The sequence below is a fragment of the Martes martes genome (assembly GCF_963455335.1).
Source record: "Martes martes genome assembly, chromosome: 17".
Classification (NCBI taxonomy): domain Eukaryota; kingdom Metazoa; phylum Chordata; class Mammalia; order Carnivora; family Mustelidae; genus Martes; species Martes martes.
This window is the reverse complement of record NC_137905.1, coordinates 35,664,559-35,691,446: the sequence shown is the minus strand read 5'-3', so window position 1 is coordinate 35,691,446 and position 26,888 is coordinate 35,664,559. Positions and strand designations below refer to the sequence as shown.

The 26,888-nt window shown below is 36.6% G+C and overlaps 1 protein-coding gene across 2 annotated transcripts; it reads right to left on the bottom strand.

Moving 5' to 3' along the window:
* On the bottom strand, positions 1–26,751 carry LOC308357838 (UPF0547 protein C16orf87). 2 transcript variants are annotated; one of them, XM_080827685.1, is made up of 4 exons: positions 26,321–26,751; positions 19,639–19,735; positions 6,758–6,940; positions 1–1,027 (listed from the first exon to the last, which is right to left on the bottom strand). In XM_080827685.1, exons 1-4 carry the CDS (start codon positions 26,384–26,386, stop codon positions 909–911), a joined length of 465 nt encoding a protein of 154 aa, XP_080683811.1. In that variant the 5' UTR covers positions 26,387–26,751; the 3' UTR covers positions 1–908. The 2 variants fall into 2 exon arrangements, with proteins under 2 accessions (XP_080683811.1, XP_080683812.1); XM_080827686.1 differs by lacking the exon at positions 6,758–6,940 and having other exon boundaries at positions 8–1,027; positions 26,321–26,522.
* Between the last annotated feature and the right edge of the window lie 137 nt (positions 26,752–26,888).

Below are 26,888 nucleotides of genomic sequence, written 5' to 3'. Positions count from 1 at the left end.
AGTTTCAATATTAAGGTTTATTTTTTTCCAGAGTGAGATTAAGTAACAATTTAAATAATCATCAGGATGTATAAATGAACATCCACTCAGATAAAACATTACTGCTTTAAAAGTGGCTATCTAAGAAATATTTTGTATGTAATAAATATATTTTATGTTTAGGTTAACAGGCACCATCTTGAGAGCAGAAAAGGTATTTTTAACCAATAAATAAATTACATTCAAGAAAACAAGATGTTTATATCTGAAGTATGATATATCCTTAAATGTTTTTCTTCATATAGCACCCAAACTTCCCAAATGTCTAGAAAGTATCTCCCAAAATATAACTCATACCTTAAGTCATAAAAATAAAGGCCAAGAAAAAATCAATTTAAGACAAAATGTACAGTTTATATTCTTAATTACCCATTCAATAAAATATCAATTGCCAATTTATTAAAAGTAAATGAACTGTATATATGCAATCTGTTAGTGCTGAAAATCTGAAATATAATATTTTTAAAAGTCACTCTTTCTCAAAGTACTTAAAATATTGCATCTCTGGTGGCAAACCTGAAAACTATCAAGCATTTTACTTCCCTAGTTTTCATTCTTCCACTCCCTCCTCTACCCCTGTATCCTTTAACAGCCATCCACTGTTTTTTATTTTTTTGTTTTTGGTAAATATACTTACTTATATCTCAAACACAAAACACTGACAATACTCCTTGGTAAACAAGGAAATCCCAGAATAGTCCAAGCCTACAGCTTTGCTCCCAAAGTGTGGCACAGGCTAAATGACAGGGAAAAAAAAACAATCAATGGCCCTTATTGATGCAGTCAGAATGCTCCTGAGAGTCCACAACTGTGTGAGAATTTGCTGATGTAATCCTGAAGACAGTTTCAACATATTTTGCAGACAAATATCAGAGAATAAGTCTTTGATTGATAATTTTTCTATTTATTTCTGCCAAGGCGACTGAAAACACAAAAGCCTTCTCATCAGAGAGGTTAGCATAGATGTCAATTTCCTTTTCCTGTTTCTCTGTTAAAAAAAAAAAGAGAAAGCTTAATGTAAATATGGTAATTAAAACATACTTGAGGCTTTTAAGTATTTCTTTAGATGACAGTAAATATACATAATACTAATAACATATATTAAATGTTATACAGTTTCATGCTATTAAACTGAAATTTTTAAAAAATTACACAAAGGAGTTATTGAAATGCCATGAACTAAATGGAAACTCTGTGTGTGTGTGTGTGTGTGTGTGTGTGTACACACACTGTCTATAATATCTATACCATTTCTGTAAAAATCTCAAATATTTCTTTCTCTTCAGTAGGATAAGCTCACTGTTCCAATCAAAATGAATTTGCTCACCCTAAAGATGGTCCTTTCTGAAAATCCAATAGTGCCTTTATGAATATATTAACTTCTTTACCTTAGCCCTGCTATAAAAAATAAGAATAACCAACATTTAATTCTATTTCCCCCCCTCCTGATTACAAATGCAATCCAAGTTCATGGTAGAAAATTGGAAAGTACAAAAAAACAAAAAAGAAAATAAAAACCACCTACATTATCTCAGAGCTAGCTGAAAACACAATAAACATGGGGCACCTGGGTGGCTCAGTGGGTTAAGCCTCTGCCTTCGGCTCAGGTCATTATCTCAGGGTCCTGGGATGGAGGCCCGCATCAGGCTCTCTGCTCTGCAGGGAGCCTGCTTCCCCTCTCTCTCTGCCCTGCCTCTCTGCCTACTTGTAATCTCTCTCTCTGTCAAATAAATGAATAAAATCTTTAAAAACACACACACACACAATAAACATCTTTGTGTACATTCTGCGAATTTCTTTTTTCAGGCTCTTTTATGATTGTACTTTGGTCTGTTTTTTGTTTTGTTTTGACTTTTTAATCAAAGTTAAATATATAGAGTCAAATCGTTTTCATTCAACTTGCTACAAAATATAGAAGTCTTCCTTCCCCCATGCACATTTCCCACACTCTACGTGCCAACTACTCAACTACTTTTTTCCAGTTGTTTCTTTTTGTTTTTACCTCTCTAAGCAAAGTTTTTATGTGATGCTACTTCTTGGTTTTAGGCATTATTACCTGACCTTCCACCATGAAAAGTCAGGATCTTATTGTTTTCCATATTTTAAGCCCCCATACTCTTCCTATCCCATCTTCCCATTACAGTTACATCACAATTTTGGTGAGATCAATATTCAATGTTTACATTATTCTTCTATGTAAATGTTTGACTTTTACTGCACATTGTTTTTTTCCTGAAGAGATTCTTTTTCCAACTGCTTAGTTTTCATTAGTAATGAGTTGTATAGATCTTTCAGAATGTTTACACATACTAGGTATTATATCAATTTTATCTTCTTGAATAAGTCTCTCCAAGTCTTCTGCTCCAATCTGAAATGGTTGATTTCTAGACCTGCTACACAATTAATTATCATCAAGATCTCTCTTCAACATCATGCTGGATATAAATGTCTTTCTCTTGAGTTGGACCCTGTGTCCTGGATCCCAGGACACTTTCTTGGTTTACTTCTTCCTTTTGATGCCAGGTATCCTGTAGTAGCTTCCTGAGAAAGGAAGTATAGGTAGCAAATTTTTTGAGACCGTGAATGTCAGAAAGTGTCATTAGTCTACCTTCGTGCTAATTCCCAGTGTGGTTCACTGAAGACTGATAGATTTCCTGAGTAGTATGAAGGCAAAAAATTGTCTTCCAACTAATGTGCCACTGTTAGAAAGAGCCAATACCTTTTTTAACAGCTATTTAAAACATTATTGCTATTTAACAGCTATTTAAAACATTATTTACACACAGTGAAATACACAGATCTTAATGTACAATTGGATGAGTTCTGGCAAAATATACATCTACATAACCCACACCACAATCAAGATACAGGAAATTCCTCATGCTCCTTTCCAGTCAATTCCTCCCCACCTCACCAGCAACTACTGTTCTGATTCTATCACCACAGATTCATTTGCCTGTTCTTGGACTTCCTATAAATGGCATCATCTAGCATGAACTATTTTGTGTCTAGCTTCTTTCATTCAACATGTTTTTAAAATTCATGGATACTATTTGTTCATATATGAGAGTTTGTCCCTTGCTGGGTAGTACTCCACTGCATTAATTCCAAATACCACTTCCTTCTCTTGTTCTTTTTTCCCTGAGCACTTGAAGGAGTTTCCCTTTAACCAGAGATAGGATTTCCGACGATATGCTTCAGTATAATCTCTACTTTTAATCATCCACTCATCTGGGAATTTGGTGGGTCATTTCAATGTGGAAAATCAATGTCCTTCGGGTTTGGAAAAATATCTTGAATTATTTCAGCGATGACTTCCTTCTCCTCCATCTTCTATGTTCTTTTTTGGAACATCAGTTATTTATAAATGTTGACCTCAAACTGGTCCTCTAAATTTCTTATCTTTCCCATTCTATTTTCTCATCTCCCTCCCTTCCTTCCTTCCTTCTTTCCACCCACCTGCCCTCCCTCCCTCTCTCTCTCTCTTTCTTTTTAGGGAGAGGGGGGGAGTGAGAGAATCCTAAGCAGGCTTCCCACACAGCACAGAGCCTGACATGGGACTCGATCTCACAACCCTGAGATCGTGACCTGAGCCGAAATCAAGATGGACGCTTAACCAACGAAGCCATCCAGGCACCCCTTTCATCTCTTTTTCTATTTCTTTACATTCTGGTACAATTCTTTAATTCTATCAATAAACCTGTTAAAGTTTTTCATTTCTGCAATCTTAATACACTTTTTTTTTAGAGTTGTATTTATTTATTTATTTGACAGAGAGAGAGAGAGCAAGAGGGAGAATACAAGCAGGGGGAGTGGGAGAGGGAGAAGCAGGCTTCCTGCTGAGCAGGGAACCCTGGGATCATGACCTGAGCCGAAGGCAGATGCTTAACTAAACTGAGCCACCCAGGCACCCCTAGATTTGTATTTTAAAGTTCATTTTCTAGTACTTTTTTGACACCGCTATTCCATTTAAATATAACCTTTTCCTTGTTTTATGACTACAGTATCTCCTCTTGCTAAAAACATTAAAAAGAGGGACACCTGGGTTGCTCAGTCAGTTAAGCATCTGCCTCTGGCTCAGGTCATGATCCCAGGCTCCTGGGATGGAGTTCCACGTCGGGCTCTCTGCTCAGCAGGAAGCCTGCCTCTCCCTGCTTGTGCTCACTCTCTTGCATTCACGCTCTCTCTCTGGCTTATAAATAAATAAAATGTTTTTTAAAAAATCAACAATAGTTTTAATTTTTTCTCTTTCCTGCAAAAACCTCTTTTATCCAAGTTATTGTTTTTATTTTATTTTAGTTATTTAGTTATTTTAGTTATTGTTTTATTGTTTGGTCTTAGTCTTTCATATAGATGCTTTCTTCTGTATATCTGAGTAATTCTTGATAATATGTGCATATTTAAGAACGGGATCGGAAAAGCTGATGAGCTCATACATATGTGGAGCCTGACTGTGATCACCAATTTAGGATGATCTAACTGGCCATTTGTGAAACCCCTAATGATGTATCCTTGTTTTAGGTCCTTTCTCTTGGGTTTTTCACAAAGTCAATTAAAAATGTGATTTTTATACACAAACTGTCCTTACTAAAGGTAGGGCTTGCTTCAAAGTTTTCAAGTACCCTATGAGCAAGAAATCAATAAAAACTGAATTACAGTAAATAGTTACTTAATACTAAGAAGCATACGAAAGAAGTCTGTTCTAAAATACATAGAGATTTCAAAAGTTCATATTTCTTATCCGTATTATATTTAGAGAACATGGTCTGCCTCAAGAGCTGGTAAAAGGCAGCCCAAGGTCAAATCTGGCCTGCCACCTGTTTTTATAAAGTCTTACTGGAACACAGCCATACCCATTCATTTACATATTGTCTATGGCTGCTCTCCAGCTACAATGACAGGGCAGAGTAGCAGCAACAGAAGGCTGTATGGTCCACAAAGCCTAAAATATGTATTATCTGGCTCTTTACAGAAAATGTTTGCTGACCTCTTCCCCACCCCGATCCCAAAGCCTACCTGAAAAGATCCATTTATTCTACAAAAATTGTTTTTAGAGCCTTCCTGTTTGTATTAAAAATAAATCAAAAGTGTATCTTACTCTAGATATAGCTTAAAACTTAAAACTTTTCTATTAATAAGCTCAAAATATCTGAAAAAAGATAGCTAACTAAATTCTTTTCTCAAGTTAATAAGAATAAAAATTTAGACCAAAAATTTCTAGCACAACTATCTCGATTTCATTTACCCAACTAAAAGACTGTCATTATCTGTTTTCTCATCTCCTCTCACTCACCACCAGAAGCATTCCTTCACCATTCTTTGGGTTATATTCCCTTTACTTCAACTCGAAAGAATGTTCTGTTTTCTGGGCCAAGCAGTATTTCTCTGTTTTGTTTTTTGGGTTTTTTTTTTATCTGTTGATTTTTTTTTTGTCTAGTTTCCCTTCTGAAGCAGTTTTTAGCATAGAATTTCTGATCATCCCATGTTAAAAAACACATTCAAATTTTAAAAATAATTCAAACTCTCTGGAAAAGCAGCATAAGAGAAGGAAAAAGGAAATGGAGTAAAATTTCCCAAGGAATTAAGGAGTATCTAACTATTCTTCATAGAATACTGTCAAATATGATATAAGCCTTATTCCTTTAGACACACAATAGTAAGAAACCATTAACTTTGAAAAAGCTAAGGACAGCTATACCAGTGAAGTTATTTTCCCTAACAGTCATAATTTTATTGAAATAAAAGCATACAAAGCAGAAAGAAATAGTAAACAGGTTTAAAAAATTTTTCAATATCTAAAATTAGAGAAATTTACACTTATGTTTGAATATCAAAAACTGAGTGTCTGAAAAAGCAAAGCATAACTCACCAACAAGGTAAGAAATTATAAATGCATTTCACTGAAGATGAAATCATTTTGATAGAGGTTTTTAAGTAATTATAAAGAGTATCCATCCCTTTTTTCCATTAATTACAGGCTTGAAAGTCTCAATTGCAAAAGATACTCATTCAAGGCCATACAGGGTTTCATTATCCTAGTCTAGTCTCTCTACTCTTGTGTCATCTTTGAAATTTTCCATGATAAAAGGTTTTTTAGAAGATGTACAAAAAAAGAAGCTGAAGTTTTAGTTAATGTTTAAAAACAAGTTATTGGCAGACATATTACTTATCAGAAGAAAGGAGAAAACCTGTAAGGAGAAATTTGAATATATTTTGGACCAAGAAGAATTTACCTAACTACCCAAATTCTGCCTCAAAGTAGAGAGGACAGAATGAGTAATTTTAAAAAAATTCATACTGAAGAATATTTCAATAGTAATTTTAAAACTCATAGTGTAACAGTTTGAAATAAGTCTAAGAGAACTCAGATTTATCTTTAAAAACAAACAAAAAAACAACCATTTTAACAGGCTTCTCTAGGTTGTCATATACAAATTATTATCTCTGAATAAACATTAGTTTATTGCAAGGTGAATTTTTCCTAATTTGAGACTTTAGCTTTTCAATAAGAATTAAATTCTGTGATTTAAAACAAAAACAAAAACAAAAACCAAAAAAACAAGCATCTACCCTGGAGGAAATGTTTTCAAACTAAAATATAAGTTGTGATTTTAAGTCCAGGAGCTCATTGCCTACCAAACACTTTTTTACTATTATCTAATTAAGATCTAGAAGAGTTTAATACTTGAAAAACAAAACTGCTTGGATTTATTCATACCTCTTTCTTCCTCATGTTTTTTGGCAGATGCAGTTTTAGGTCTTCCTCTTCCTCGTCTGATATGATCTGAATGGCTGTTACTTCGAGACCTCTTTCTGTTTTCTAAATCCTTATTTACTGTAGAATTTATCTTCTCTCGCCTAACTCTCTCTGTTCGCCTCCTCTTGGCCTCATGCTTGTTTTCTGTATGGATGAATAAAAGTGATATATTTTAGGGCTTAGCAAGAACTGTTTGCCCCAGTTCTCATTGTCTTCTTTTTCTTTCTAAATAGCACTAGAGTTTGCTGCCTGGCATATTTTATAAAACTACAACCATAACATCTATGTTCCTCACGCCCACACAGGAAAAAAAGAAATTCAACAGAATTCAGATCCACATTAACTCATGAGGTAGGAGGAAGTGTAACAGAAAACCAGTTTCTTTATTTGGCACCTTTAATTTCAACCCCTACATGTTCACACAATTTCACAGTGATCTTTCTGCCTTTTTCCTTCTCTCTGCTTCCAAGCTAAAAATGGTAAAGTATTAGAAAAGCGAAAAAAAAAAATTCCATTCCTTTTTGTCCCTTACTCAAATTATAGACTGAAATATGTCAAATATACAGAAGCAAAACTGACCTTAGCCATAATACATTAAGGTTACCAATAAAAAGCAAACAGAAAACATATAAACACTAGGGAAGTAATAAGTAGTTTTCACTTTAGCCACAGATGAGATCATTTCTGACATTCTCAGGGCATGCAGATCCCTAAATGGAATAGCAAAAGAGGAACTTTACTCAATATGGTGATTTAATTAATGCCAAGAAGCCATCCTTTTCACTCCAAACAATTCAAAATGCTGGATAAGACAAACAACAAATTAAAAAACAAAAAACAAAAAACTTGCTTTAATACATACCTGAACTCAAAAGCAACAAAGAGAATTCCCCAAAACCTAAAACCACATGGTAAAGGGCCAAAATAGAGAAAATTCATATTCCAAGAAGGGAGCAACTTAAAAGACTGTAATATAAGTATAGGCTCTTAATAGGCTATTAATAGTATAAATTTTTAAAAAAAGACTTTTTAAGTAAAATGGTAATGGTTATTTCCAAATACTGTACCCTTAGAGAATTACTTAATTCTAATCTCAGACATATACCAGATGCAAGAACACTTAATTATTCCAGACTGCAAGATAGTTGTCAAAGACAACTAGGGTCTTGTTAAAGGACCCAAGGATAACTTGAAAAGGCTCCCACTGACCACTTTAGGACAATTTGAGCATCAGTACAAACAGTAACTATAATAATAAATTGGAAGCTGAGATATACTTAAAACCACATGACAGGGGCGCCTGGGTGGCTCAGTTGGTTAAGCAACTGCCTTCGGCTCAGGTCATGATCCCAGAGTCTCGGGATCAAGTCCTGCATCAGGCTCCCAGCTCCTCGGGGAGTCTGCTTCTCCCTCTGACCTTCTCCCCTCTCATGCTCTCTCTTACTTGCTCTCTCTCTCTCAAATAAATAAATAAAATCTTTAAAAAAAAATACATGACATAAATTAAAAAAATACAAGCAAAAACAACTTGGCCACCATAAGAAGATGTTAAAGAACCAACTCCCTATTTTGAAAACTTAAATAAAATAGAAAGAATAAGAGATTTTATCCTGTTTTTTCTGTTCAAACTGTACCACTCACTGGGTAACAACAGGACAGATAAAGAGAAGTTTCTAATTTAAGAAGTACTGTGGCTAAAAAACAAAGAACGACAATAAGATAAAGATTTTATTTATTTATTTATGTATTTGAGAGAGAGAGCGAGCGAGTGAGCAAGCGAGCACAAGTAGGGGAGAGGGGCAGAGGGAGAGGGAGAAGCAGGCTCCCCACCGAACAGGGAACCCGACCTGGGGCTGATTCCAGGAACCCAGGGACCATGACCCGAGCCGAAGACAGATGCTTAACTGACTGAGCCACCCAGGCACCCCAAGTATCACCATTTTCAACCAGAAATGAACTAAAGGATGTAAGTGTTAAACATAAATAGCTGCTAAAATTACAAAAACAGAGACAAGAGGACTTTATTTGTCACCTGACAGAATACCTATTAGGTAGTCTTGTCAAGAAAATCAAATCCCATCAAGCCTTTGAATCCAAATTATAATTTACAGGAAAAATAAAAGTCACTGGAGGAATGTGTTATCCTACATTCCTTCCATGAAGACCCAAATAGAACATCCAGATGTACATGTGATAGCTTCTTTAACACACAGTTTGCATGGAAAAACAAGAAAGAAAACAATAGATGAAAGAGAGCTAAAAAAAGACATCGCCCATACATAATGTATGGACCTTACATAATCTGTTTTTTAAAACTTTAAAACAGTTTTATGAGAAACCTGAAAATGTCAACACACGTTGGATATTTGATATTAAGGAATTATAGGGGCGCCTGGGTGGCTCAGTGGGTTAAGCCTCTGCCTTCGGCTCAAGTCATGATCTCAGGGTCCTGGGATCAAGCCCCACATTGGGCTCTCTGCTCAGCGGAGAGCCTGCTTCCCCCTCTCTCTCTGCCTGCCTCTCTGCCTACTTGTGATCTCTGTCAAATAAATAAATAAATAAATCTTTAAAAAATATTAAGGAATTATTGTTAATTTTAATTGTGCTTACATTTTTAAAGGTCTTTTAGAAATATAAGAAATATATGATAAAACATCTATAACAAATTATATGAGATTTGCTTAAAAATAATATGCAAGGGAAGGAGTAAACATGGGTATGAATGGGGCCAGGTTGGCCATTTTCTTCCTGCTCTTGTGTATGCCTAGAATTTCTCAAAAAAAAAAAAAAATAGTGATAGGTAAAGCTTTTTATAGTATGCCTTTTAAAGTTCAACAATGAATTTAGGTTTGTTCCTCCGGCTACCCACCCATCTCTGCAAAATTCTCAAAAAAGAGCTATCTCTACTTTCTGCCTTCAGTTTCTCACCTCCCATTCACTAATCAATCCACTGCAATATAGATGCCCACTCAATGAAACTGATCATCAAGAAGGACAAAAAATCTGTTATCAAATCTAATAGTACCTCTCTTTAACCATCTTAATGCCATCTCTCAAAAATTCAACAAAGATGACTATTCTTTTCTGTAAATCATTCTTCACTTGCTTTTCAGGTTTCCAGGTTTCCCAGCTCACCAGTCATTTTCTCTTTATCTCCTTTTGCTGTCTTCTCCCCCAGGTTCATTCTCATCTTTAATATTATAGCCCTAGACCTCTGACCTGAGCCCTCTTCTCTCACATTCTGTCAAGATAATCCATAGACCCAAACATTACACTCTATTATTTATGATGGTTCCAAAATTTATACTTTCAACTCTGGCCTCTTCCCAAAGTTCCAGACTGCCTACTTGACAGCTTTACTCTAATATCTTCCAAGTATTTCAAATATATCAAAAAATCACTCTTGATTTTCCCTTCTCCAAAGCTTCATTATATTAGTAAGTAGTACCACCCAGTTGCAAAAGCCAAATAATTTGTGATTATCTGTGACTCAGCCTGCTGTTTCTTGTATCATCACAAATGTCCACAGGTACTCCTTGCAAAATATATCCACAATTTCTTCATCTTTCTAACTCCATGGACAACATCCAAACCAAATATGTTTCCTACAGAGCTGCCAAAGCTATCTTTAAAAAATTCAAACTGTATAGCCCCCCTTCTAAAATCTTTCATTAGCTTTTCATTGTATTTAAAAATAAAGTCAAATTTCCTTACCAAAGACTACAAGTGTCTATAAGACCTGACATTTGCCTCTCTCTCCAGTCTTCTCTCATACTGCAACATTTTGTTCACTATACTCCAGACATGCCTTCCTTTTAATAAAACAAGTTCCTTCCTCCCTTAGGTATCTGCATTTACTAATCCTTCTGCCTAGAGTTCTGATCCCAAAACTTTTAATGAGACTACTTATTTACTTCAAATGTTGATTTATAGGTTACCCTCCCGTGAGTCTTACAGCCCAAATTACTTTTTATAATCTAATATTATAATCTGTTATTTACTTATATGTTCAATTCCTCATTAGAATATAAACTCCATGAAAGCTGGGATGCCCCTGTCTGTCTCATTCACAGAATCTAGAACATTATCTACACATATTAAGTAGTGCTGAATAAATAAAATCAGACAGAGCACACGCATCTATCTCCCCCTTTCTGGAAAATCCCACTGAAAAGAAAATAAACATGGGTAAAAGGTAAAGAGAAAAAGGAAAATAGATCTGTACTGATGGAAACAAGGATACTATCATGCACCTGAAATTACAGAATTTCAGCAATGAGCAAGTTCACAGATTCTGATTAAGAAATCAGAACAGTGGGGTGCCTGGGAGGCTCAGTGGGTTAAAGCCTCTGCCTTCAGCTCAGGTCATGATCCCAAAGTCCTGGGATCAAGCACCGCTCTGGGCTCTCTGCTTAGCAGGGAGCCCACTTCCTCCTCTCTCTCTCTCTGCCTGCTTCTCTGCCTACTTGTGAGCTCTGTCAAATAAATAAATAAAATCTTTTTTTAAAAGGAAGAAAGGAAGGAAGGAAGGAAGGAAGGAAGGAAGGAAGGAAGAAAGAAAGAAAGAAAGAAAAGAAAAGAAATGAAACGAAACGAAACGAAACCAGAACAGGGGGCACCTGGATGGCTCAGTCAGTGAAGCCTCCAACTCTTGCTTTTGGCTAAGGTCATGGTCTCAGGATTGTGGGACTGAGCCTGGTATCAGGCTCTGTACTCAGTGGGGAGTCTGCTTGAGATTCTTTCTCTCTCCCTCTGCCCCTCCCTGAGCTCTCTCTAAAATAAATTTAAAAAAAAAATTAAAAAAAAATAAAATAAAATAAATAAATAAATCTTAAAAAAGAAAGAATGGAAGGAACCAGAATAGAAGATACTACAATCCAAAATAGAAACAAAAGATGGCTCCTATAGAAGGGAGAGCTGTTCTTCCCCAAAATACTCCCAGGACAGAACAAAAAGTACAATAAGGGAGAGCAGGCCACAGAGTGATCATCAGAATACCTCCAAGACTACTGCATAGAAAATGAAAAGGAAGTAAAGCTCTCAGGAACCAAGCAATGTTCAAAGGAACTGTGAACCTCCAAAACACAGACAGAAGACACAAACAAATGACAGCTTCTCATAAAAATGAAATAATATAAGGAATGTCACATTCTATCCCAGGATGAAGCTTCCCTTATTTTGGTCATCATGGAATTCAATAGTGTCTCCCAGCTCATGTAATTTATACCCAAAAGTCTGCCAATAAGCTCCTCCCAACTATACACTGAAGAGATCTATAGTCAAAATAGACTTTTAAAACACTGTAGGATAGTCATGCAAGTTATCTACACTAATAAATCCTTCATTTATAAATATCAATAGGCAATTAAGGATTACCAGCAATTTAAGGAAAATATAAAGTGTAATAGAGAAGGAACAAGTTAAAACAGGAAGAACAAACATAGTTCAAGAAACACGAAAAAAATAGGGGCGCCTGAGTGGCTTAGTTGGCTGAGTGTCCTGTCCAACACTTGGTTTCAGCTCGGGTCATGATGTCAGGGTTGTGGGATCCAGCCCCACGTAGGGCTCGGTGCTCAGTGTGGAGTCTGCTTGTTCCACTCCCTCTGTTCCTCCCCTATCCTCTCTCTCTCACTCTCTCAAATAAATACATAAATCTTAAAAAAAAAAAAAAAAACAAGAAAAGATAATCTTAAAACATTTTAATGCATAACTTCAGAGAGATCTGATTAGACTTTATATCATTAAGAATAAGATCCTTTTGCAAAAATAGAAAACTCAATTCTAAAATTCATATGGACTCTCAAGTGATCCGAAATAACCAAAAGAATCTTGAAAAACAATGTCAGAAGTCTCACACTTCCTGATTTCAAAACTTACTACACAGCTACAGTAATCAAAAAAGTGTGGTACTGCCATATGACAGATACACAGACCAAGAGACTAAAATAGCCCAGAAATAAATCCTTGAATATTTGGTCAAATGATTTTCAAAAACAGCGCCAAGATGATTCAAGGAGAAAAAGACAGTATTTTCAATAAGTTGTATTAGGAAAACTGGATATCCACATACAAAAGAAAATATAACTGGACCCTTATTTTATACCACATGCAAAAATTAATTCAAAATAAATTGAATACCTAAATATTACAGCTAGAACTATAAACTGTTTAGAACAAAAAGAAGGGAAAAGCTTCGTAACACTGGACTTAGCAATGATTTCCTGGATATGACACTGAAAATACAGTCAACAAGAGAAAAAACAGACAACTTGGATTTCAACAAAATTGAAAACTTTTGTGCATCAAAAGACAGTATCAACAGAATAAAAAAAGGCAATTCATGGAAGGGAAAAAATATTTGTAAACATTTATCAAATAAGGGATTAATATCCAGAATAAAAAGAACTTCTACAACTCAATAACAATCCAATTCAAAAATGAGCAAAGAACTTGAATAGACATTTATCCAAAGATGACAGGCAAATAAAAAGATGTTCAACATCACTAATCATTAAAGAAATGCAAATCAAAACTACAAGTTATCACTTCATACTGATTAGAATGGCTCTTATCAAAAGCACATAAAATAAGTGTTGATGAGGATGTGGAAAAATTGGAAACTCTGGGCACTGCTGCTGCTAACTTAAAATGGCGCAGCTGCTGTGGAAAACGATATGGCATTATCATATACATAGAAATACCATAACATCCAGCAATTCCACTTCTGGGCATATATACAAAAGAAATGAAAGCAGGAAATTGAATAGATATTTGAACAACCATGTTCATAGCTGCATTATTCACAATAGCCAAAAGGTGAAAGCCAACTCAAGTGTCCATCAATGTATGAATAAACAAAATGTGGTGTATATGTACAATGGAATATTAGAAAGGAAATTCTGACACAAGCTACAACATGCATAAAGTCTAAAGACATTATGCTAAAGGAAACAAGTCAGACACAAAAAAAATAAATGTAGTATGATTCCAAATAGGAAGTAACTACACTAGTCAAATTCATAGGTACAGAAAGAAGAATAGTGGTTGCCTTGGAGCAGTGGGGAAGGGGAATGAAGAGATTATTGTTTAATGGGTATAGGGTTTCAGTTTGGGAAGATGAACATAGTCCTGGAGATTAATAGTGGTAATGGTTAGGTACACAATATGAATGTACTTAATGCCACTGAAGTGTACATTTAAAATGATTAAAATAGAGGGTGCCTGGCTGGCTCAGTCAGTTAATTCAGCTCAGGTCATGATCCCAGGATCCTGGGATCAAGTCCAACGTTGGGCTCCCTGCTCAGCAGGTCGTCTGCTTCTCCCTCTCCCTGTGCCCCTACCCTCTGTTCTCTCAAATGAATAAATAAAATCTTTAAAATTATTAAAATACTGATTTTATGTTATATGTAATTTACCACAAAAAACATGAAAAAAATAAGATTCAATGAAAAAAGAAGAAATCAGAAAACAACTGCTCAAAACAACACATACTTCGCTCATTTGGCAAGTTGTCAAAGAATTAATAATTGCCTTGAAGTTCTAGGGCTCCTACAAAACACTGAGCATTTCTTAATACAGATTTATCTCTAATACTCATCTCCTCCCCTCATCAAAATTAAAAAACTTTTAAAAATCCTTTAATTTCCATAATAAATTTTATTTAAATTTATTTTCAACTAGATAAAGTTTATACAGGTCTAGTGTGCTCTCTATTTCTACTGCATTATGAAGATACACAGAACATATTTGAAAAATGTGAGTTTTGAGCAATTCAAGCTTAGGTAAATTTGACTTGACAGCTTATTTTCCTCCTACATGTCACAAAGTTACAAAAGAAATTTCAACCCACTGAAATTTAAAATTATCTTTTATAGCTTTGATTTCACTTTTAAAATAAGTGCAATTTGAACTTTACAGATGGCTCTCTTTCTTGTTTTAAATGTTTAATTATGTAAGTAGAAGTCTTCTTTGATTCCTTTGTTATTTAGTGATCTATCCATTTATGCATTACATGTAGAAATAATTTTGTGGGGTCTTAAAAGCAAATGGAAAATAGAACGAACATATGATACAGCAATTCTAATTTGGGTATTTATCCAAAGAAAATGAAAACACTAACTCAAAAAGATATATGTATCCTATGTTCATTGCAGCATTATTTACAATAGCCAAAATATGGAAACATCTTAAATGTCTGCTGATGGATGAATGGATAAAGGTAATGTGGAGTTCTATTCTATAAAACTGAAACCTTGCCATTTTTGAAAACATGGATGGACCATGAGGGCATTATGTTAAGTGATATGACAGACAAAGAAAGATTAAATACCATATGATTTCATTTATATGTGGAATCTTAAAAAACAAACTAGAGCTCATAAATAAGAGAACAGACTGGTGGTTGCCAGAGGTGAGGGTTGGAGGGGGGGGAGGAGGTGAAATGGGAGAAGGGAGTCCAAAAGTACAAAATTCTAATTATAATATTAATAAGCCATGATTGTGTAAATACAGCATGGTGACTATAGTTACTAATACTGTACTGCATATTTGAAAGTTGCTAAGAGTAAATTTTAAAAGTTCTCATTACAAGAAAAAAAATTTGTAAAACAAAAATGAATTCATGCAAGTACTGTTTTATACTTTTCCTTAAATTAACTCTGTTTTAGAGATTTTTCCATGTCAGTACATAAAAATCTGCATTATTCTAATTACCACATACTGTTGTTCCCTAAAAGATGTACCCTACTTAATCATTGCCCTACTGATGATATTTGGTTTAACTTTCTGCTATTATAAACAGTGTTGCTTATAAATCCTAATAAATATTTCATGTGTATTAAAAACAGTTGTATATTGAGGATACATAGTTGTTGACAAAATGTCTAGATTCTAGGTTTTGTGCATTTAAAACTTTTAACAACTATGGTCAGAGTGTTCTGCAAAAAAGTTATGCTGATTTACAACCTCACCACTAGTATGAGACTTCGGATTCTGCCATAATCATAAAGGCACTTGGAAATCCTTTACATTTTTGTCAGAATATGGGTAAAAAGAATGGTATTTTGGGGCACCTGGGTGGCTCAGTGGGTTAAAGCCTCTGCCTTCAGCTCAGGTCATGATCCCAGGGTCCTGGAATCGATGGGATTGAGCCCCACATTGGGCTCTCTGCTCAGCAGGGAGCCTGCTTCCCTTCTCTCTCTGCCTGCCTCTCCGTCTACTTGTAATCTCTCTCTGTCAAATAAATAAATAAAATCTTTAAAAAAAAAAAAAAAAGAATGGTATTTTAATTAAACTGCATCTCCCTATTAGGGAAGTTCATTATCTTTCCAAATATATATTATCCATTTACATTTTTCTTTATAAGTTCTCTAATTAAAGCGTTAGTTCTGGATCCCACTGACAATGTTCAAGTACTTAATATAACCACAGAAATATTAAAAATTACGTACTCAATCTCCCATATACTATAAACTATCCAAGGCAAATCTTACTTTTAAGAAATTTAATTGTAGAAATGAATATTTTTTAAAGATTTTTATTAATTTATTTGACAGAGAGAGAGCAATCACAAGTAGGCAGAGAGGCAGACGGGGTGGGGGGGGGGGAAGCAGATGCCCTGCTGAGCAGAGAGCCTAATGCGGGGCTCGATCCCGGGACCCTGAGATCATGACCTGAGCCAAAGGTAGAGGCTTAACCCACTCAGCCACCCAGGCTCCCTAGAAATGAGTATTTGAGTACCTATAACATACTAAACTTTGCTTACATTAGCGATATTCATCTGCATATCATCTGGACTTCAATGCTCTAAGGCTTACATTATAAACCTATCTTATACTCAAGTAAATAGCAGCTGCTCACAGAGGTTAATTGATTTGTTAGAGAGTAACAGAACCGGAATCTGAATCTGAACCCAAGGTTTCCAACCCCCATGTCTATATTATCCCAAACTATTCTCTAGGCTTCGAATACTCTTAACGCTTCTTAAAACCCTTTCCTCCTTTAGTTTCTATGGCACAGTCTACTCCTGATGTTCCCCCATCCTTTTAAACTATTTTTTCTGTTTCTTTCCTGGTTCCTCTTCCTCTTCCAGGGAATTTCTAGGCTTTAACATCTCATATTTAAGGTCGCAAGACCACTCTCAGTAAACAACAGAACCTGAGGAAATTCTAAATATAAAATAATAATGAACTGCTTCTTACTTACCACGACTTACGTAATGCCACTCTTCATTGGCTGTTCTCCTACAGCTGACATGTACATGTACATCTTCTCAGCTGACCTAAACTCCCTATCAACCACCACCCCTTTAAGACTGGAGTTTGCCAGAATTTAGTTGCTGAACTTCCCTTCCTACCCTACCAACCCTCTGGGCACAAGCTCATCCATTTCTATGAGATCAACTACTATCTATTCACTGATGGCTCAAAAGATTAATCTCCAGTTGAGGCTATTCTCTGAGCTTCAGACTATATGCCTAACTGCGAGGGGGGGGGGGATCCACATGGATGATATTTCCTAACCACACCCAAAACTTAATTCTTCATCTTTCCCTCTTCCTTTTTATATTTCCTTTCTAACCAGTAATCCAAGTCATTGGGAATAATTGTAAAATTCTTCCCTCTGGTTCAAGTGATTCTGATTCCTTAATATTTGCAGCATCTGTCCCTTCTCTCTGTCATTGTTGGGTTTCTTCTTTACCTCGTTTCTCACCTGAATCATTGGTATATAGAAGGAGCATGAAAATGTTTACTGAATAAAAAAATAAGCACATTTGTCCTGCTAAGGACAAGAACTCATTTTGGAGACCCAGAATTGAGCCACCCAGATATCTACTGAATGATCATTCAGGGTTCTCATACCTGAATCAAACACTTAGGGAATAAGACCCAGAAATCCATTTTTAACAAGCTCTCTGATTCCTATATAGTTAATCCAGCCAAGTCTTTATTCTCATGATGAAAGGGAACAAACTCAAAGACAGAAATGGAATTAAATAAGTTTCTTGCCACTTCTATACAGACCTAGGATAAAGAGACCTCTCACAGACATAAATACAATTTTTGAATCATCTGCTACTATAAACCTAAGCACTCTCTAACTCAGCATTCTCACTTAGTTAACATACTGCAATAGCCCACTTCTATCTTGTACACCCAATAAACTATTCTCTAGACAGCAGCCAAAACAGAATTTCTAAAAGACAAATCAGAGCATGCTACTTTCTCCTCACCCCATTCCACATTCTAGGAATAGTTTGTACTCATATTTTAAGAAGAAAACCCAAAACTTCTTACTCTGGTTTATAAAGCCCTACACAATCTGGCCTCTGCCTTTCCCTCTGGCCTCATCTCCCACACTCCCCTGCTCTTACTGTCTACACTGCAACCACACAGGCATTTTAGTTCCTAAAATACACCAAACTTTTTCCAGCCCTAACATTTTTGCATTTGCTATTTCATCTGTCAAGGATGTTCTTCTCCTTGATCTTATCATGGGTAGCCCCTTGTTTCAATTCAGCCTCAGTATAAATGTCCCTTCTCAGAGAGGCCTTCTCCAACCACTCAATCAAAAGTAGCCTTCCAGTCACAGGCTAGGACAACAATCTATTTTAATTTCCTACAAGGCATTTATCACAAGCTGGTATTCTCCCTGTTTATTTGTTTATTGCCTATCTCATGCCAACCAGGTGCCCCCATCATGCTTACAGACTGTAAGCTCCATAACAGTAGTGAACCTGCCTTGACAGTAGATTCATTCATTCCTTTATGCTCAAGGCTTGAATAGTGCCTAGCATGCAGCAGATACTCAAAATTTATTTGTAATCAATCTACTCTTATTTGGAAATCATCACTGTTCTGATTTTATCTAAGGATAAATAACAAAATTCATGTTTTTGAATTTCAAAATTTAATCCATTGAATAAATCCAATTTGTCTACATTAACAGGAAAGCCAAATTCAAAAAAAATATTTTTTAGATATTCTAAATCAGATAATTATAAAAAAAAAAGCCAGTATGTCTAAAAATTATATTCACATTAAATCAAGTTATATTTTTCCAGTCACTAGTTCAAAAAAACTTTTTAAGTCATTATAAAGTTTACTAGCACTGAGGAGGATAAAACCAAATGTCCATCAACCAGTGAATGGATAAATAAATTGTGGTATATCCATATAAAGAACACTACTAAGCAGTAAAAAGGAATTAATTCTTACTGATACACACAAAGATATGGCTGAATCTTAAATTATGCTCAATGAAAGAAGCCAGGCAAAAAAAAAAAGAGTACAAACTATATGATTCTATTTATATATAAAGTTCTAGAAATAATGACAGAAAGCACCTCAGTGGTTATCTGGGGGTGGGGGTATCCAGGAGAGAATAACAAAGGGGAACTAGAAAACTTTGGGGAATGATAAACATTGTTCATTATCTTGATTGTGGTGACTGGTATAATCATAGGACAAAACGTACCAAGCTGCATACTTTAAATACGTGCAATATGTTGAATGTCAATTATACCTTAATTAAAAATTTTTTATTTTTAGAAATCAGATCAGATCACTCCCTTGCTTAAAACCCTTCAATGACTTTCCATCCTCCAATAATAAAAAAAAGAAAATTTGCTATAAGATTTATCATTATAAGGGAGTTAACATTTAAATGGAATGAAGAGCAAACTAATGTCATAAGCTGGTTACCAACAGCTAATAAAAACCAGAGGCATAGTTTAATAGGTTTTAATTTTTAAATTCAAAAAAGTTGTAAATAATATATTCACAAAAATTCATTTTACACTTCTAAATCAAAAAGCTAAATATGTGGTAAACTCTCACAATTACCTGTAGAAGGTGGTGATTTCTCTGGGTGTTTTGCATTTAAAAGTTTTCTGCTAATAAATATATAACCACAGGGACACGATTTACATGCAACAGGAACCTGTATAAAAATAAGAAAAAGTGTATTATTATTATTTTTCTATTAAACTTTTCAGTGCTTATGTAGTCTTCTGAATTGAATGATAAATTACCAAAGCAGGAATCATAGACTTATTTAAACACCACTTCCTTACTCAAATTGAGACTGGTATTGTGTTTTGTACATCTTCACAATCTCCTAATGCTTTACAATACCATGTATATAGAAAATGCATGATAGGGGCACCTGGTTGGCTCATGGGTTAAGCCTCTGCCTTCGGCTCAGGTCATGATCCCAGGGTCCTGGGATCGAGCCCCACATCGGGCTCTCTGCTCAGCAGGAAGCCTGCTTCCCCCCCTCTCTCTCTGCCTGCCTCTCTGCCTACTGTGATTTCTGTCATATAAATAAATAAAATCTTTAAAAAAAAAAAAGAAAATGCATGATAAACATGTGCTGATGGGAAAACAATAACAGAATCATAACATGGGGAAAAGGTAGTATTTCCTAAAATATCTGTTTGAAGGCAGTTTATTAGCACCAACTGGAAAAGGGAGTGTGGCTGGGAAGTAATTAAAGTAATTCCAGAATAAAAATGAGGACCCGACTGGAAGAGTGAGGATGGAAATAGAGAAAAGGTAGATGGACCAGACATTTCAAAAGGGGAAAATACTTCCACTATTTTCCCAAAAAGAACAAAAGCATTAATATGAAAAGATATATGCACCTTTAGGTTTATTGCAGCATTATTTATAATAGCCATGATATGGAAGCAACCCAAGTATCCATCCATAGATAAATGGACGAAGATGTGAAACACACACACACACACACACACACACACACACAGGAATATTACTCAGACATAAAAAAAGAATGAGCTTTTGCCAGTTGCAACAACATGGACAGATCTAGAAAATATTACGCTAAGTGAAGTACATCAGAAAATGACAAATATGAAATTATGAAATCTAAAAAACTTATATATGAAATCTAAAAAACAAAACTAATGAACAAACAAACAAAAGCAGAAAACAGACCCATAAATACAGAGAACAAACTGATGGCCCCTTGTGGGGGGGAGGGGTTAGGGGAACAGGCAAAATGGGTGAAGGGAGTGGGAGGTATAGGTTCCTAATTTTAGAATAAGTAAGTCACTGGGTTGATAGGTATAGCACAGAAAATACAGTCAATGGTACTGGAATAGCCTTGTATGGAGACAGATGGTAGCTACATTTATCGTGAGCATAGCATAACCTACCTATAGGATTGTCAAAACACTATGTTGTACACTTGGAACTAATGTATGCCAACTATACTTTCCTTAAAAAAAAATTTTTTTTAAGGGAAAATACTGAAAATTACTCTGGTTCTAATAGGAGAGGACAATTACCACTAACAAATTAGAGAGGACAAATTACCACTAACAAAAAAAGAATAGTTTACAACAACTACTTTGTGGGACAAAAGTATAGCACAAACAGAAGAGAATGTAGGAGGAGTCAAGATCAAGGAACTTTTAGTCTCAGCTCCAGGAAGGACACTGGATAAAACTTAAGCTTTTCAAACTTCTGTTTCTAAATGTGTACGTTACAAGTAGCTCCTTTCTCTATTTCAAGTCTATGATTTTTCAAAAGCCAAATGTCACTAAAAATCATTTAAAAAATGTTTTGATTTCTCCACAATCATTTCACTCATATTAACTTTAATGATCCTTGAAATCCAGACATGTTCACGAAAAAACAGAAATTAATCTCAACAAAAAGTACTCACAGAATCCTTTATGGTCAGAAAATTGCAATTCATCTTTTAAGATAAATTCCACTTGCCCACTGTTCTGCTTGTGTAAAAGTTTAGTTACAATTATAAAGCTTTTTATCCAGGGTCGCCTGTGTGGCTCAGTCTGTTAAGTGGCTGACTCCTGATTTTGGCTCTGGTCATGATCTTGGGGTCCTGGCATTGAGCCCTGTATAGGGCTCTCCATAATCCATGGGGAGTCTGCTGAAGGATCCTCCCTCCCTCTCCCCCGACCTCAGTGCACGCTTTCTCTCTAAACTAAATAAATAAATAAATAAATAAATAATAGTAATAATAATAAAGCTTTTTATCCATGTATGTAAAGAATGCTTCACAGTCTGAAATATAAATACTTGATCTAATTAAGCTAAATTAATATTTTGGCAGAATTCTTTTTCTTTTCATAAAAACTCTGAACAAAGGATCTCTAGTTTGCGTTTAAGAAAAATAACAATGACTCCTATAAAAATAATCAAACTCCAGATAGGTCAAATAGCATGCTTTATTAAAAATGTGATGAGATTCTTTCATGCCAGAACAGAAAATGAAATGTTACATTTTTTAATACTGTAAAATGTACCCAAAATAGATGTTTGTCATTTTAAAAATTTCACATCTTCATAGAAACTAAACTCGAAGGTACTGACTCATTTCCTTTATACTTACACACATTATTAAGGACATTCACTGTAATATAAATTGTTTTAAATTACTGTTATCCAAAAAACACAAAGTCATGATGTTCTTATTCAAAAGATCCTTTGCTAATTTGCAAGCATTTTCTTCCAGCTACTAAAAATGAACAAATTTAAATTTAGGTCTCTATCTTATACACAAGAAAAATACATCAACACATATCCTAAATTAACAGAGGGCTGCGCTTAGGTATCTGAGACATGTACATATGGCTTTGGGATGAAAGAATGCACAAACACTAATTGATAAGCTGATTTTTACTTCTTAGAGAGTGTTTTATGATCAAGAAACATTTATGTGCCTGAGCTGAGTCACCCAAATAAAATTTTAAAATGGAAAGCTCCTTCTCTCAATCCAACTCTGAAAAAAATACAACCAACCACATCACAACCCAAATCCTAAAAAAAGAAATATTAAATAGGGTGGACTTCAGTAATATTAATCTCTTCACAGTATAATTTGGTTTCAAACCCTACATCTCCTTCAAATTTCAGTTGTAATGCCAACAATGATACTAACAAAAGTTCTAATGCTATACTCTCAGGGTTTTGAAATGGGGGGGGGGACTCCAAGGTTTTGTTTATTGATGACTTATTAATAATTCATCAATTTATTCCTTGAAAAGTACATTCAGGTTGTTTTTATGTTTACAAGTAAAACAGCTAAAAACAAGTAAAAGGTTAAAAAAAAGGGTAAGGGAAAAAGTGCAAGAAACCAGATCCTGGTCTTACATTGTTTCACTGATTCTTAAAAAAGTTTAAAATAACCACGTTATAGAGAACTCATTTACATTCTTGCTGCTAAGACTATCAAAGTGACCTACAGTAGACATATTTTCTACATAACACATAAAATTTCCTATAAATGGAAAAAAAAGCTGCTCTATTTTTTTTAAAATTAAAGCAAAAACAGAAACATACACAAAAGATACAAGAAAACTAACAAGAATCTTGAATATTACTACATACAAAATGGTTCAGTAATTTGAGCTACTGCATGTGAAACCTCTCGAAAATGAAAAGTATTGTGGTTTAGATGTTTCAGAATGGTATTTTCAACGGAGACATGTAAAGGAGATGTTATAAAACAACTGAAAATCTAGTTCTTTCTTGTTTGCTGATCTCTGTACCTGTTTTTAAACCTACACACACAGACACAGAACATACGTAAATCTATTTAAGTGGTGCAATCTCCTCAAAATTTAAAGATTTTACATACCCTTTTATGTTTATAAACTATTCCTAAATTCTATTTTAATATTCATCAAACAATTTAGAATAACAGTAATCTAATGATGTTTAAAAAATGATTTCTGGATTATAATTTTTTTTAAAGATTTTGTTTATTTATTTTATTGACATACAGAGAGACAGCGAGAGAGGGAACACAAGCAGGGGGAGTGGGAGAGGGAGAAGCAGGCTTCCAGCTGAGCAGGGAGCTCGATGTGAGGCTCCATCCCAGGACCCTGGCATCATGACCAGAGCGGAAGGCAGATGCTTAATGACTGAGCCACCCAGGTGCCCCTATAAGAAGCTTGTACTCTCCAATAATTAGAAAGTTAAAATTAATCCTTTATTTCCTTCAAACCAGTCACTTTTAGTAAAAGATATATCAATTTTAAGAATCACCAAAAGTTTTAGGGATGCCTGGGTGGCTCAGTTGGTTCAGCCACTGCCTTTACCTCAGGTCATGATCCCAGGGTCCTGGGATCGAGTCCTGCTTCGCACTCCTTGCTCAGCAGGGAGCCCGCTTCTCTCTCTGCTTCTGCCTGCCACTCTGCCTGCTTGTGCTCTCTCTGACAAATACATAAATAAATAAAAATCTTAAAAAAAAAAAAAAAGAGGGGCACCTGGGTGGCTCAGTGGGTTAAGCCTCTGCCTTCAGCTCAGGTCATGATCCCAGGGTCCTGGGATCAAGCCCCACATCAGGCTCTCTGCTCAGCGGGGAGCCTGTTTCCTCCTCTCTCTCTGCCTGTCTCTCTGCCTACTTGTGATCTGTCAAATAAAAAAATAAAATCTTAAAAAAAAAAAAGAATCGCCAAAAGTTTTAATTAGTCCTTACATTCTCTTAAATATTTACAATAAAGAACAAAACCAACATTCAAAATTACATAGTAACTTGCTATGAATGTTCCCCCCCTCCCAAAAAATTCATATGTTTAAGTCTTAACCCCCAATCTCAAGGTATTTGGAGGTTAGATAATCAGATTTAAAGTCATGGTGGTGGGGCCCCTCATGATGGGATTAGTGGCCTTATAAGAAGGGAACCAGAAAGCTCTCTCTTTGTCAGATCTTGGACTTCCAGCCTCCAGAACTGTGAGAAAATAAGTTGCTATTGTTTGAGCCACTTAACCTATGGTATTGTGTTATGGCAGCTGAGGGAAAGGGAGGACATATTGTGTGTGTATAACAAAATTAATGTATGTTTATAAATAAACTGCTGATCACATTTTGTTGTACAATTACAGGGACTCCTAACAAGTTTATTGTCCTTTCCTTTTTCTTTAACCAGGATATTAAAAACAGGTTACTTTTCCCAAAAGATTACTTTATGCCAAGTAAAACAAGGTCAAGATTTGCAGTAACTTATGCCCTACAGACACTGGAATACATAAAGCATAACATGTCAACCTTATACTTCAGCACAGTTAATCGGAACAAATGGAGATGATTTAAATATTGATACAATGTCCTGCAAAGAGACTTAAATCACAAAGTCCATTTTTCTTAGAATTTAACAAATTTAGTTTATGTGGTAAACTAAGTCAAATGGTAAGAATGGAAGTTTAACTCTACTTTGGAAAACATAACTAAATTGTTTTTTTACTGCATATTCAATAAACTCCTAACATCAATAAACTCTAATTCTCCTTGCACAATCTTCCTTCCTTGAATTTCTACCATGCCCATAAAAGATACTGAATAAAACATGTAACATTTTCGTTTACAAGATTTGATCAAGGTACAAGATTGCTCTTAAAGAATGTTCCGACATCAGCATGCTATTTTTAAAAAAGTCTCCAGCCATTTCAAATTACTCCTGATTTAAAGAAAAAAAAAATTGAGGGGGAGGAGAGAAGTATTCATTTTGAAAAAATTCTCTTAGTAGAAAAGAAAAAAATCACACCCAGAGCTGCACACTGGCATGAAATAAGGGCCTTCGGATGGTTTTGAGAGTTTTAACTCAATAGGTTGTGAGGAACGTCCATTATTCCAGTAAAGAATGAGACATGCATAAAACTAAGGAACTGTAAAATGAGATTTTTAAATTACAACTATGACACTATTAATTTTGTGTAGAAAGAAGTCATTTAAATTTCATGAAACTACATATAAATTTTTAAAAAGATCATGAAGCAGAAACGCCAAATTTTTAACAGCGGATACGGTGGCGGGTGCGGGAAGTGAAGAGAGCCCAGAAGGAAAGGGCTTCAATGGGGGCGTTATTCAATAATGTTCCACAAAAACAATGTAAAGAACCACGATTATTTCCATCAAAAATATAAGAAATATATTTAGGAGGGAAAATGTCCAAATTCACCTAAACTTCAAATCATTGATTGCGGCTCCTTTTGTCACATTTAAGCGTCTGCCCAGGTCGCAGAGGAACAGTTTTGGGGTTCACAGTATACATCTGATGGGAACAAAGCAACCCTGCGTGGCAGGAGGGGCTTTCAGAGCCTGGAGCCTGGACTCGGGAGTCGGGCACACTGGGCATTCTCGTCGCGGCAGAAGGGGACTGAAGGGGCCGTGCTCGACCACTTAGGCCACTGCCCCCACACTCCCGCCGCTGTCACCCAGAGCCGGCCAGGCGACTCTGGGAGGCTCCAGACAGGGCGCCCGGTCCGCTCCAGACAAACCCACGCCTCCCTCCCGCGCCACGGGCCGCAGGACACACACAGTCGCCCGGCTAACGCCTCCAGGTGGGGACCAGCCACTGCGACCCCGGGAGTCCCCCTGGCATCCCCTCGGCTCAGCCCGGCCTCCCACCATGGACACCGAGCCCAAGGGCCAGACCACCCGGCGAGGCGGCCTCTCCACAGCCAACCGCCGCCGACAACGGCCGCCGGCCCGCGCACCCGCCCCGCCCGCCCCCGGGCCGGCCCCCGGCGCCCACCTGTTGGTCGCACTCGGGGCACGATTTGGTGGCCATCTTCACTTTCTTGGCTCTAGTTGCAGACATGCTCTTCTCCAGCGGCGGCGGCGTCGGCGGCGGCTGTGGCAGTGGCTGTGGCGGCGGCAGCTCCGGCTCCTCCGGCTCCTCCCCTAGTACCTCAGCGGCCCAGCCTCCACCCGCCCGGTCCCCGCGAGCCAGACCGACGCTTGAACGGGAGCGCGCGTGTGTGCGCGAGCCCGGGCGGAGCCTGAGAGCAGCGGGGGCGGGGCAAGGCGTGCACCCGCCGCGGCCACGGGCCTCTCGCGCCTGCTCCGCGGGACCGCTAAGCGCGCTCCCACGGGCACCGCTCAGGTCCTCGAGAGCGCCCGGATTCTCACGAGAGGAGACCTCCTGAACCGTCCGGCTGCTCGGTTATAGCCACGCCTTCTCACGGCCCCGCGGACGGCGTGGGGGCGTGGTTGGGGCGGGACTCGGCCGTAACGGGCGTCGGGTTTGACCAACGAATGCACAGAAAGGCGGGCCTGGTACTGGGCACGCCCTCTCCCCGGGAGGAAGGAGAACGTGAGTG

Bases quoted from the DNA above. Each gene is read 5' to 3' on its own strand.
- LOC308357838 (XM_080827685.1), bottom strand. From the start codon at position 26,386: ATGTCTGCAACTAGAGCCAAGAAAGTGAAGATGGCCACCAAATCGTGC. The intron at 19,736-26,320 runs GTGGGCGCCGGG...ATTTTTATACAG, and splicing joins GCCCCGAGTGCGACCAACAG to GTTCCTGTTGCATGTAAATC. The intron at 6,941-19,638 runs GTAATTGTGAGA...TCATCCATACAG, and splicing joins GAAATCACCACCTTCTACAG to AAAACAAGCATGAGGCCAAG.